This window comes from Fistularia commersonii, chromosome 27, assembly GCF_037954325.1.
Source record: "Fistularia commersonii isolate RoL2024-O1a breed Wild chromosome 27, RoL_Fcom_v1.0, whole genome shotgun sequence".
Taxonomy (NCBI): Eukaryota; Metazoa; Chordata; class Actinopteri; order Syngnathiformes; family Fistulariidae; genus Fistularia; species Fistularia commersonii.
The window spans coordinates 11,657,441-11,671,239 of record NC_141310.1 but is presented as its reverse complement, the minus strand read 5'-3'; the positions used below and the strand labels follow the sequence as shown (position 1 = coordinate 11,671,239).

At 44.7% G+C, this 13,799-nt stretch overlaps 1 protein-coding gene across 7 annotated transcripts in view; it reads right to left on the bottom strand.

Moving 5' to 3' along the window:
• chd9 (chromodomain helicase DNA binding protein 9) overlaps positions 1-13,799 on the bottom strand; it is a 77,944-nt gene that overhangs the window by 37,990 nt on the left and 26,155 nt on the right. For 6 of the 7 annotated variants that reach the window (XM_086175101.1, XM_086175105.1, XM_086175106.1 and 3 more), the window contains exon 3: positions 10,009-10,418. In XM_086175101.1, coding sequence (XP_086031227.1) covers positions 10,009-10,418 — 410 coding nt within the window. Of the gene's footprint in view, positions 1-10,008; positions 10,419-12,452; positions 12,676-13,799 lie in introns of those variants that run through there. The other variant, XM_086175108.1, reaches the window with a different exon arrangement.

Below are 13,799 nucleotides of genomic sequence, written 5' to 3'. Positions count from 1 at the left end.
AAGCACCTACAGTAAGTGGATTATTTTTCAACGAACGCCCTCCACCCAAAAAAGAAAAAGGAAAAAAGGGCAACAACAATATAAGTTGAGAATCAGCACTGTTAGTAGCCATGTGTGGGTTTACTTCAATTTAAATTTGGATTATTATTTTTTGTTTTAATTTGACAAGCTCAGCAATGGTCTAAGATTAGAAGCAGAGAGGCTGTGCGCCTAACGTGCAGTGAATTAAACCGGTTTTAGAGATAAAAATAATGAAAATGGAGACTAACATAGCAGGTTTGTCTACCCGATGTGGTGATCCGTGGATTAATAGATTTGCTCCTGTAGCACTTAACTGCGAAATATAAATGCAGATGCAGCTCTGAATTTTATAGAATTCACTGGTGCACAGCTGCTTTCCTGCCATTTATAATCCAAAAACACAGACAACAGAGGCCGAACAAAGTATTACTAAAAATGCGCAAAAATGAGGTTTACAGATTTGAATATTCACGGGTTTCCACAAATTCATCCACAACATTGCTATTCAAATTTAGGGAACGGTTTTGCCATGAAGTAACCATCGCTAATTTGTCAGTGTAGTTCCAGGACGGCTGAGATGGTGGGATATCCGAAGGAGATTACACAATCCATAGATGGGAGCATCTACATTTCCCAGTGCCTCCTCCCTCCACACTATCGCTCTGCCTCCGGTCACATATTATTTCAGTGACCTTTCCTCATACATCTCTCTCCACAAATGCACCCGTGTCCTATCTTCTGCCTCGCCACGCTCATTATCTCCTGCAAACCACAGGTGCCAAATGCATCCCTTGGTGTGATTGAGGGAAGAAAAACAACAACACCGTTATCGAACCGACGCTAGACGTCTTCTTGAGTCTGACTCCTAGCGCACAACGAACTCGACCCGGCCTTCCGGGCACAGACGGCTGCACAAGCAGGTACCGCCGAGGATAATGTCCCTCGGTCCCCGGGGGCGAAGGTGGAGGGGGGGGGGGGTTGTTCATGTGAGATTACTTTCGGGAAACATCGGCATGTGACCGAAAATTCCCACGCTCGCCAATGCCTCCTCCTGTTGGCCGTGACCGGGATGCCCTTCCTTTCCATGTCGTCAATACGTCACGGGGACATGGAATTAAAAAGGGGGTGGGGGATGGGGAAACAACCTCGTCTGGTGTTTTGTGTGACGCACCATGCTGTTAGAAACAAAACAAATGAGTGGAGCGCTGTGCAGCGTACGTACCACGGCCGGGGAAAATGAGGAATTTCTACAGTAATGATCAAAACTTAATGGCGTCTTTGGTGCCTCATGGTGCACCCACTCCGCTGACAAACACAAGCAGCTGGCTGTTGATACAGTAATGCGATATCCCGGGTATGTTATTATAAGTCTGCATGACCTGTAATGCTTTTGTATATTTACCAAACATTAAGAGTGCTTTCCAGCACCGCTGCCTGTGTGAATGAAGACGGAAGGAAAACAGTGACTAACGTTATTTGTCAAACTTGTCAAAAAAAAAAAAAAAAAAGGACCGAGTATTTGGAGGAAACGACAAGCCAGCATTAAATGAGCACGTTGCTTGAGAGGAGCGCACTGAAAGAAAAATTGGAAAATCCACCATCACCACCTCTGGAAATGAAAGGAAAACACTGGTGGGTCCCCACCAGCTGACCGGCGCGATTTTTCATCAGCCATTAATGTTTTACAGAGACAAGGAAATTTGGCTTAATGGTTTCAAAATTTTGACACTGTGAAATGCAGGTGCATGCAGGTGCTAATTTTGTTTTGCGTAGTTTGCTGGGTAAATGTCAATTAGAGAAACAAAAACTACATTTATGGTTTAGTGTGGAAACACTCAGAGGAACCTGGCATACAAGAGCATTTGGAACCATTTTTTTACCATTTTGATTAAGAAAAGAAGAGGAAAGTAGGACCAAAACAGTAATGGAATAATTTTTTTGAACTGACTAAATGAATGTTTGCCTATTTTTGATCATAGGGGCTCCCGCTCATCCTTTTTCAGTCGGATTGGGCTGAAATGACTCCTCTAACTCCTAAATAAAGGACATCCACAATGCACAGACTGTATATACAACAAAGACCAAAATCTTTGACTTCCTGTTTGCTCCACCCTCTTGGTTCCTGTAAACTCGTGGTTCAGATAAACTGGTTTGCGGAAAAAAACAAAACAAAAAACAATCCAAAAAACTTCTGAATTCATTCGAAACAACGATTCAGACACGCGGAGCTTTGCACATACAAATAAAACATCAATAAATGGTGAGCTTAACAGAGGGATGCGCACGGAGAGTTACTTAAGGCAACGTTATATCTTTCTAAAGATGTTTTTGGACAGCCACAAGCTGGACATTCATCAAAATGCCTGTTGTATCTGACAATGGAAAAGTGGGAAAAAAACAGCGTGTTCTTCCAGCAGCTTGGTGCTAAAGAGCTGTCTCTTCTTTCTGGCTGTCCCCGTTCCCCCCTTCCCCACCCCCCTTGGAGATATTACATTTCATGAATCCCCTTGACAATGACGTTTTTTTTTAGGGGTTGCCATGCGATGTGTGTGTGTGACAACGTTCAAGGTGACATCACGTCTTTTGTAAAACAACACCAGCGAATGTCTGCTGACATTATGAGCGGATGAGCCTGAACCGGGTCAGTGTGACATAAACTGGGGAGGGAAAAAAACAAAAAACAAAAATGAACAAGTACCAGCTGCAAAACCCAAAATAACCAAAAAGTATATGATTGAGTGTATGGGATAGTATTCCTTGACCAAATACAAGCTGGGACGGACAGAGCAACAGCTTCACATCACCAGGCAGCAGCTCAGCGGCTAAGAAGCTCACACAGGGCTAAAGCATCTTTTTGATCCCCGTATGGGAAAACCTGAACTGTGAAACGAGATATTTGCAGCCGGTGGAATCATCAACGGCGTCGGTGCAGATAGGGTAATGGTGCTGAGGCGGTTGCTGTGGCACTGCCATATAGGTCACAATGAAAATATGGCATCGTGGGGCATTAATAGGACAGGAAGAAAATGCATCATACTACCAAATTCGCACAGCAGAAGCCACATCTTAAGACTTGTAACAGCATGCTCCATCACGAGACGACGCACAGGACCACCCAAAGCATTCCCATTAGCTCACCGAACAAGGCGAAATTTTCCCTTAAAACGACAGTAACGGATTTTCAAACCGACTTCTTTGCGCTACAGAAAGGTCAGGAAGCAGACGGGCAGTCTGAGGATGTTCGACACGGGTACAAATACATACGAGCACGTAGAGATATTCCCGAAAGCCAAGACCCAAACCGAGGAGAAACAGACTATAAACCCAGTATTGTCTCTGCTGCACAAATTGCTTGTATGCTAAACCTGTGGCGGAGGTCTGAAACGAAATAAAAACAACCTTGAGCCTGACATCAGGAATTTGGTTTAATTTTATCATTGTTCATTTGCGAAAAAAAAAAAAAAAAAAGAAAAACAAAAGGATGTTCTAACATCCCAAATATTTCTGCTTCTCTCTTTTTAATGGCTACTTTTCCAAAAATCACTCCCTCGGTAAAATGTTCTGAACAGACACTGTACCTACAAACATTGCTATTTTTCTTCCTCAATCATTCCTTCTCTGCTTTCACGTCGAATGTATTAGGAGGTTGTTGAATATGTAGGAGCATTTCCACCTGGATAACACTGTAATGGGGGGGGTCGGAGGTATTTGTTATTCCTGCCCAGGTTTAAAAGAGGCCATTCAGACATAATTGTGCATCTCTAATGATACTGGAACTGCCCACTATTTGACAGAGAAATGATCCCTGATATACCGACCGTATTCATTCCCTGTGGGTGATAGGCCGGTTACTGTTTAAGGTTATCTCAACTTCCGTCCTCCTACTGTGCCACATAAACTATTCCTCGTCCCCCAAGTGTTGTCCTGCCCTACTTGGCACTGCTGCCACTGGGAGACGGCATGCGATGGGTTGGTTTTAATATGATCAAGGCACGCTTTTTCAGACAGGGCCCACAATATGGTACTTAGGCGTCTTACAGAGACCTTCCTTTGTTCATGTCAGTCCAGCTCTGTGCGACACTTCCTGCTGTACTCAGCAACATACCAAGACACCTGCATCTAAATTTGCATTAATTTTATCTCAAGGGCATGCAGCATACACGTTATACACACATATATATATATGTTTATATATATAAATATGTACACACCACACAAGGGCAAAATTGAACATGCACACATGCGCAACCCTGCAAGGGATTAACTGGGAAAACACTCAATTAAAAAACAGCTTTGGCTTTCCCGAATGAAAAAGTGAGAGAGACGAGATTAGATTGCGAGCAGGCAAGCACTGAAATATGAACGGCTATACGCTGCTGCATATAGGCTCGACTTAAACCTCCATTTTATATCATGTAATTGATCTCACAAGCACCATTTTGTTTGATTTTTTTCCCCCCCCTTTTTACTCGGCCGGCTTTGTAGTATCAGCATATTTTGAACAAGCCTGCTCACAGGAAACAGTGGATTCACGGCTCTGAGCGTGCTGGAAGAACCAAATTTATATTAGGGAGGGAAAATGTAAAGGAAGGGGGGAGGGAGAGAGAGGCAGAGAGTGAGAGAGAGAGCGAGAGAGGGGGAAAAAAAGGGAGGAATGAACGGCACAGTGCTTTCATCTGATAATTATATAAGGTTATTTTACAGCAGGTGGGCTGCGCTCAAAAGAAAATTCCAGGCTGCGGAGGGTGGTGATCAGTCAAACCATGGCTTCAAAATAGCCCCGGCAACACCAAGGGCACATCTCATCGGTAAATAGCGTGATACACAATATACGCAAGTTTTGGACCACAATATGAACAAACAAACAAAAACGACAGAATCTGTAGGATGTGTACTCCTAAAAGTATCAAGTTTTCCAACCCCTTAATAGCAATCGTCTCAGTAATCTCTTTTCAAAGCTCACTTCTCTCTACACACACACTTTTTTTTTTTTTTTTTTTTTTGCTTTGCCGCAGCATTTCGAAAAGAAGAGCGGGGCGGCCTTTGGTCCGACCCCCGACAGCTTAGCGGATTCGTGAAGCCATTGCTACCAAAGACAGCAACATGACTTGCAAGTGAGAGGGACTCTGTTCCCACGCAATGTGGAGTGCGACATAACACTGTTTTCTCCGGTTATCAGGTATACATGTTCCTATTCATTCATTTGATCGCGTTTAATGGGACAAAAATGATGCTGTGAGCTTCTCGGTGAGAGTCGGGCTTGTGGGGCGAGTTAAGAAAACAGACTTTGTGTAATCTTTGTATTGAATGTAACCAATTACATGGTGGTGATAGCAGAGAAGAGAAGGCTGGGGCTGACTTCGACACTAACAGCTGGCTGCGTGGCACCAAAGAGGATAAGTCGGTGGCTCTTGCATTCTCTGAACACTGGTTTTCAGTAGAAAATACAGCCTTTTTGCAGAGAATAGTTGTTGCCTTTACTTTGCTTTTTAGTTGGTCGCCCTTGTGACGATGAGACAGGCAAGTTCTGCCCCTTGAAGGAATACCCAAAGTGACCAGGAGACAACATCCACAGGAATGAACTCCTGCCATTGTGTTTTCTTCTTAGCTAGGATGAGGAGCAAAGTGGAAAAATCCAAACCCCAAATACACAAACATACTTTCTAAACATAGGCTTGCACACATACTCGGAGCAGAGGCTGAAGTAATGACTTTTGCAGAGGGTTAGTGCATCTGCTGCTGAGATGCATTAATATTTTACGGGGAGACCCTGGGTGGTGCATACATACGAACAGGACTCTCCTCCGGTATGAGTCTCCTTCCCCCGGAGCTGCTTGTCATCATCTATGCAGGCTTTGTCCGAACGCCCCCCCACCACCACCTCTACATTAGCAACAGAACATCTACCCCTTGCTGCATCCGTGTAGACACACACGCACTAGGCCTCAATGTTTTTCAGGTTCAAATCCAGTCCTGCGCGAGCTCACTGGCGAAGACAATACTATAATTTGATAGTTGATGACCAAACGCCCCTCTTTTGGACGGACAACATTTGAAAAAGGATACCTGGTTCTTGCTTAAACCCATCTTGAGATAAACTGCTCTGGGACAGCCCCACGGATCAAGTATTTAAATTTGTGATCACAGAATTGGGCAGGGACCGGTCACGAGCGTGGAAACATAAACTGGCGAGCCTCAGCTTTACACTCTTGCTATCTTCTCAACACTGGTCACACCAAGAAGATTATAGTCAGCGATTAACAGAGTTGTACAATTTTCAACATTGTTGACTGTATTTGGGCTGACTGAAAACTTTCCGGCCTCTTCACCAACAGTGAAGAGCAGTGAAAATAAAAAAAATAAAAAAAGTTAAAATTTGTTGCTCATCCACAGCATGAGATGGACAGCTGATCACATGACCAGAGGAGCTAAAAACTGCCATATCATTTGGGGGATTATCAGTGTTTCGGTTTCAGTTTTCACCATCATTAAATGCGACTGGGTCTGGCTGATCATATTCAGGCTTAATTCCAACACTTACTTGGGCTCCCGTGGCCTGTAATTAAGCTTATCCCAATTTTAATCGTATTTGAGATATGGCATTTGCATGACACAAAGAAATCTGGAATTGCATATTCTTTTATACATAATCACCACCACTAGCCACTTGATGTTTACAACAAACGGGCAAATTATCCTTATTTTTAAGCAGTCATGGAACACAATGAATGTGTTTTGAGGCTTCCTCCCCTAAGAATTTACAACTAGGTTTCTTTTGTAATCGAAATAAAAAAAATCTAAACGTATTTGTTGCTCCAAATAGGACTCTCTCTTTAACCATGCTGTCTGACTCTGTGGGATGAAGACATGCTTCGGTTAACCAGGATAAAGATTTGTTTTTTTTTATTATTGGAAATAGTGACATGTTTACATGCACAAACGGAAAACTTGTCTGTTTGAAATACCACGTCATAACTGGTTGACTCACATCCATCCTAACGCACTCGGCAAAACCAGACCTACTTCTATTTGTCACCAAACACATTAGGTTTTGTTTGCTTGATTGTACTGGAGGTGTCCTTTTTTTCCCCCCTCCGAAGGATATTACACCCAAAGCAACACGATCTTCAAGAGTCCAATCTGTAGCGCTCACGGTGACCTCACACTTCGTCCTCACCTCTAATTGATGGGAAGGCAAATGCACTGCTAGCCTGAACGTCCCCGGCTTCACACCTTCCGGTGAAACATTCACACTCGGGCTAGTAGAACTCCCAAGTATTTGTCGCACGCACGCACACACGCACACTCAAATGCAACATTAGCTGCATCTTTATCATCTTAAAGCATCAGGAGTTTCTAGGACTTCTTAAGAATCAGGCTCACAAGGAGATTTGGCAATAAACTGCTGGAACCACTGCAAATTAAAGTCACAGCATCCCAGGGTGAGGAGTCAATTAGGGAGGACAAGTCTAAGTGATGTAAGGCTAATTCAGGATAATGACTTTGTGTTGGCCTAGCCTGTTTTATGGTGACAGGAGAAAATATATTTAACTTTGCCTATAAATTGCCCTGATGCATAACACTTAAGGTATGCAAACATATTTCAGCCTGTTGAGAAACTTTAAGAATCAAATCACAAACACATCGCTCGCTAATAATTAAAGGTCTGGGCCCACACTGAATTTCCTGTGAGGTTTTGATAGTCATCTGGCCCAAGTGAATTAGTTTGACATTTCAAAATGGCTGGAATGCATGATGTAATGAGTGTTACAAAAGGAGGACTGAAACAGTGGGCTCCATATTCGGGCTACGCAACCTGAACTGATGCTCTTTCCAAATGTAGGCCAAGTATGGTTACACTGAATCAAAAGGGGGTTACACAGCTCATTGCCTTGTTACAACAATGATTGTTATCAGTGATGCATCTGGGTTCCCAAAATGCACACTGGCTTCTAAACACCTTTCAGGATCGGGAGCTCCACCATTGCATTTCATTAAATGTTAATAGACTGATCAACTGTGTACAGTGTGTCAAAGACGCAGGGGTGCATTGATTTATCACAGCTGTAACCATATCTGCCAATTTCCATCGGAGCAAAATATAAGATGGTATTCACTGGCTGTCTGGGCCCATGATTATCAGTGAACAAATGCAGCGGAAGGTTACTTCTGAGATTTTTGGTGAACATTTATGTTCGCCTGACAACGAAAAAGGAGAATCAATAGCAAAAAACACAGGAAAACTACCACTATCAAACTACCAGCTCCACTATTACTTGAAACAATTCACAATGGGCGAATAACTTGGCGACATGCGCAGCCACATGAAGAAAATCTGCTGAATAACCGCCGCCGAATCCAACTGGCTTAACATAGGGAGGTTTTGCCCCAAAGTTAAATAACATGAACAAACACAGCTCTAATTACATGATCAAGACCACGTTCGTCGATGACGCCAAATGAACAAATCCTTAGTTAACCGAACAGTTAGTAGGCCTCACTGACTGCACGACAGCAAGAAAAGAGGGACTGCATCCCCAAGGCTGACACTTACATCGTCTCCCAATTTCCATAATTTTTTCATTAAGGTCCTAATTAAAACACCATCATAATAGAGATTGTTGGCCATTCTTAGTTACCCTCATGCTGTGCATTATAGAAAAAAAAAAAAAAAAAAAAAAAAACAGGCAGCAGCGGTTTTAACTATTAATATATGCATAATCTGACATTACCATATCCTCACATTCCCCATCTCTGTCTCTCAGCTTGCACGTCTGATATCTCAAAAGACGGTGGGGTGTGGCTTATCTATACATCAGCAATACTTGCCTGAATATACTAGCCAGCATTGTCTCACGTGTAAATGCAGCCTTTGTTTGCCTCTCTGTCTGATGCCGTGCCTGGTTTATAGTTATGGCATGCTATAAATGCTGGTGGACTTTGAGCCTCCCTCTCGGTAAACATAGACAAAAAGAAAATGTGCACTGCTGAAGAAAAAGGTATCGGCCAAATCGAGGAGTCCTGCAGCAAGATGAAAAACTATTTAACACTTAAAGCCATGTTTATTCACATTCTCTGAGGAGAAAGGCAATTCAAGTATATGTGAGTAAATAATAAACATACTGAAATTTCTGTGCCTGTTTGTATGGACAGCACACAAACAACAAATAGCAATATATTCGAGAATATAATTATTTGATTAATAGTTTCTACTTTCAGTGGATCATGTGGACACAGATTTTACAGTCTGGCTGTCAGGCATTAACAGGGAACTGCAAAAGGTCAACCACTCAAACAACTGAGTAATAAGCAGAACAGAACGCATCATTTCTTGTATATTTACAGCAGATGTGTAAAAATAAAAAAGAAATGTTTAACGCTTCTGCTGTGGTGTACTTCTGTTCCTACAAGCACTTACTCTAAACTGGTTGGCTGACCACCAAAGCACAACACAAGAATAAACTACTAAGTAACACATTTGAATTAACTTAAAACACATTGGAGTTCCTTAGACTTGGAGACGCTGGGAGCGTCTGCCTGAGAATTAAAACTGCTAAATGAAAACACCCAACGGAGAGTATCGAACGGGCCTAAAAACATCCACCTGCTGAAAAGGCATTTGTTGGGAAATGTACTGATGGACAAATATCATCTCGGTGTTTAACAACCGGATTATTTTAGCCACACCTGAGACACCCGGCTTTCTTTCGTTGCAACAATGTGATTAAATGACCAAATAGAATTTCACATCTATTAAATTACTGTAACACGGTGGCCTCTTTTACAGTGCAATATGACGGCATTATCTATCAAATGAATTTCAATAATTTCATTTCTACTTGACGGAAATGAAGACCTGTGATTTAAAGTCCCTCCACAGGAATTTATCCTCCTTCACCAGCAGACCGTGGCTGGTGTGGGGACTGCAGCAGCACATTTAGGGGATTTCACACCTTTGCAACGGTAATTTGTTTAGAAACGACCTACCCGATTTTTGCCTTCTGCTTTGCTTTGGAGGAAGAGACAATGCAGGCCTTCCTGCAGGCCTTTTCTTTTTGCCTCGCCTTGCCATTTCCTTTATGTTCGTGGTCTCTGTGGCTCTTGTACTGGGATGAGGAGCTGGGGAAACTCTCTGGGCTCATCACCCTAGGGATGTTCTTCTCCCCGCGCTGCCGGGCTTTCGCAATAGCCTCCGATATTATCCTATTGGCCTTCTCTTGCTTGTCTTGCGGTGTTGAGTCAATCTGATGATGCATCCTCCGCGACGTCCTCTTCTCTGACGAGGAGCTGGACGAGGACGACGACAACGGGGAAGAGGAGGAGGAAGATGAACTGCTCTTTATTTGGCGACTGAGGTTGGGCACCTGGCTACCGGGACCATTAGTGTTCTTTCGAGGCTAAGGAGAGGAGGAGAAAAAAAAAAGAATAATTAGTACAATTAATTGTAGTTTATGTAATTTATGCGCTAAACCTGGTGACAATAAAGGCCACTGAATTAACACGTGATTGCATTGTGATGTGAACCTTTGAAAAAAAAAAAGGGGGGGGGGTTAAAATGTCTCGAAAAAGCTTTAGCAGCACTCATTTATTTTACATTTTTGCAGCAGAGCAGGCGCAGTGACGATGACGGGATTGATGTGTAAATTTCTAATAACATCTTGATGCGTCTAAAAGACATGGGGTCGCAATTGATGCTAATGAGAGGCAGGAGACACGACAAAAACATTCCCCCACTGGTCACAGCGCTCATCCGAATGACGAGCCAACCAATGGCTTTTACAGCAAAGTATCCGCTCAAAGTAATTATCGAAAATGACACCTTGGCCTCTTCAAATCAGCCACCGCAGTGATGCAGCATTGTGACCGTTGCCTCCATCACTCATTCAGAAACTCTGAAAGCCACGTGAACAAATCGCACAGCCCAGCTTGTTGCTGTCCCCCCTCTCTGATGCTGGGAGGTGGGGGCCCCTGTCTTGCTCCGCATGTTGCTCAGCTCGACTCCCAGCTCCGACGAATAAACGCTCGTCGTGAGACAGGCTGGGAGTTTCTCCCAAAAATTTATATCAGGTGGAAAAACCTTGAAGTGTTACAAGTTTAAGAGGCTCGTGCTCATTAAATTCTGTTAGACAACTCAAAGAAAGGCAGGGCGAACACTTCGCGTGTTCGACCGAACCTTGCAGACATAAGATATCCAGCCTGCTTGATATATGATAATATGTGAATAATAGATGACGCGACTGCGGTTATTCCTTCACAAGAGCCTTGTGGTGGCCCTTGAGCCTGGCGGAGAGGGAACCCATAAATGGATGACCTAATCTAAAAATGAGTTGCGTACGCCAACATGGCCCAGGCGCGGCTGCCTGTGTGGGTTTTCTTTTTTCTACCTTCTCCATACTGAGAGCTAAATAAAGAGAATTAGCTTCAACCTCACCAACAAAGTGTGTGTGGGAGGGGGCTAGCGATTTATTTGGGTGGGTGGGGGGGGGGTGGAAAATACACACGCACGCGCACACACACACACACACACACACACACATGTGCACACAAGAGCTGCATTATGATTTTCACGTGCGCAACGCTGCTGAGGCTATTAGGGAAGAAAATTACTGGATCATGCTGGAATGTTCTCATTCAAGCAAATGGTAAAAAAAAAAAAAAAAAAGGAGGGTGGAGGGGTCCAAAGTAATGCTTAGGAGCGGAAGAACATGAGCGCACAAGAGAAGCAGCATGGAGGATATATATATATATATATATATATATATAAATATATATGAATGTATATGAAAACAGGCTTCTATCAGGGAGGGGGGCAGGGGGAGGGGGCAGAAAAGATAAAATGCACCAAAAACTGAGTGCACTGCAGCTGTGTAATACGTCTATAAATAACTGAAATTACAGCCTGCCAGCACTGCAGTGATTTCAATCTCTCTAGCAGCACGCAGTCACATAAAAACGGAGAGCACCATTACGGCCCACGAAAAAATAGGTAGGGGGAAAAGCTGCTTCAGCTGGGCCGGGCCAGCTCTCACTCCCCTCATTTCCACAGCCAGTGAGCTCTCTGACTGACAGGTTCAACTCGTGAAGGACACACACACACACACACACACACACACACACACAGTAAGAGAGAGTAAAAGTACAGATCATGCCGGCATGAGTGGAAGCATTCAAAGGAGGTGGATTTCTGAGTGTGAGATGAACATGCGGTGAAGGGTGTGTGTGTGTGTGAGGGGGGGAAGCCTTGATAAGGTCTAACACAGCAAAGCGAGTGAGTATGGAAGAGGAGAGAGGGGGAAATAAAGCAGCAATGAGTTCAAGATGGCGGCGGTGCAGCATGAGCCAGTAGCCGAGTAGGTTGTTCAGTTCCTGCCGGCTCCTCCTCCCTCCCCCTTGTCCCTCCTCCCTCCTGGCCCTCAGAGCAGCTCACTTACCCTTCCTCTTGGCCTCTTCACTGTAGACATGGTGGGTTTTTTTTTTTCTTCCTCTTTCCTCCCCCACTCCAACCGGCTAACAAAAGCCTTGCCCTTTCACCGGGTTTTCTCCTCTCTCCCGGTGCCCGTTCGGGCTGCTCCCTCTCACAAACACACTCACTCTTCCCCTTTCAACAGTCGATTTCTCTCCCTCTTCCTTAAGCTGTGTGTGTGTGTGTGTGTCTCTCTCTCTCTCCCCCCTCCCCTCCCCTCCCCCTCTCGCTCCTCGCTGGCCTCCCCACCTCCTCCTCCTCCCTGGTCAACTCTTCTCCTCGGGCAGTGTGAGAGCGCCGGAGCCGTTTGTCTCCTCCTCCCCCAGCGGGCAGGGCTCAAGAGGAGAGCATGAGAGCTCTCTCCCTCTCTCTCACCCGGGTCTGTCTCTTCACAGGGTGATGAGGGAGCAGCGCTGTGGGCGGTAGCGGAGATGCGTGGCAGTCCAGGAAGCCCTCATTCTGTAGCTGCGTACCGCTTCGCCGCTGTCCGGACTCACCCAAGTCTCCCTCTCTCTCCGTAAATGTGCGAGTCGGAGTTGCCTTCCCCTGCCTCCTCTCTCCTCCCCTCTCATTGATTCCTCTTTCCGGCTCCCTTTCGCCTGCACTCTCTCTCTGCTTTTTTTTCACCCCCCTCTTATTTCTCGTCCTTTCCCCCCCCCCCCACCCTCCTAGCCGCTTTGCGCCTTTCTCGTTGTCTTCTTCGCCAGCCGGGACAAAAGGTAGGTTACTCCTCTATTATTGCACACAAAAAGAGCTTTTGTGTCAGCTTGCCTGTTTGTTTGGCCAGTTTTTTTTTCCTCCTTCTCTTCCCCCCCCCTACTTGTCTTTTTCCTCGATCTCCCTTGCTGCCCTCCCCTCTCCCTGGCTGGGCTGGTGTGTGGCGAGCTCCAGACTCTGGCAGGCAGAGCGGCGGAAAATGAAAGCACAAAGCAGCAAAATGCATCAGCATGAATATTAGAGATGTCGTTAAAACCCAGACTCGTTTTTTCTCTCTCTCGCTCGCTCGCTCACTCGCTCGCTCTCTCTCACACACACACACACATACATACATACATACACACACACACACACTCTCTCTCTCTCTCTTTGTAAGGAAGTAGGCCAGCAGATGGTGCTAGCAGTTATTACATTAACTTTCACAACTTAACCCCCAAAGTCCTGGTTTTCTCCCACACAGATTTTTTTTTTTTTGGGGGGGGGGGTTCTTTTAGCTTTTTTTGGGGTTCACATCAGTGACAAGGTGATTGGTTGAAGGCACAGCATCACCAGGCCACTTGGAAAAATACACAACAATTGAGATGCACTCGGAGGAGAA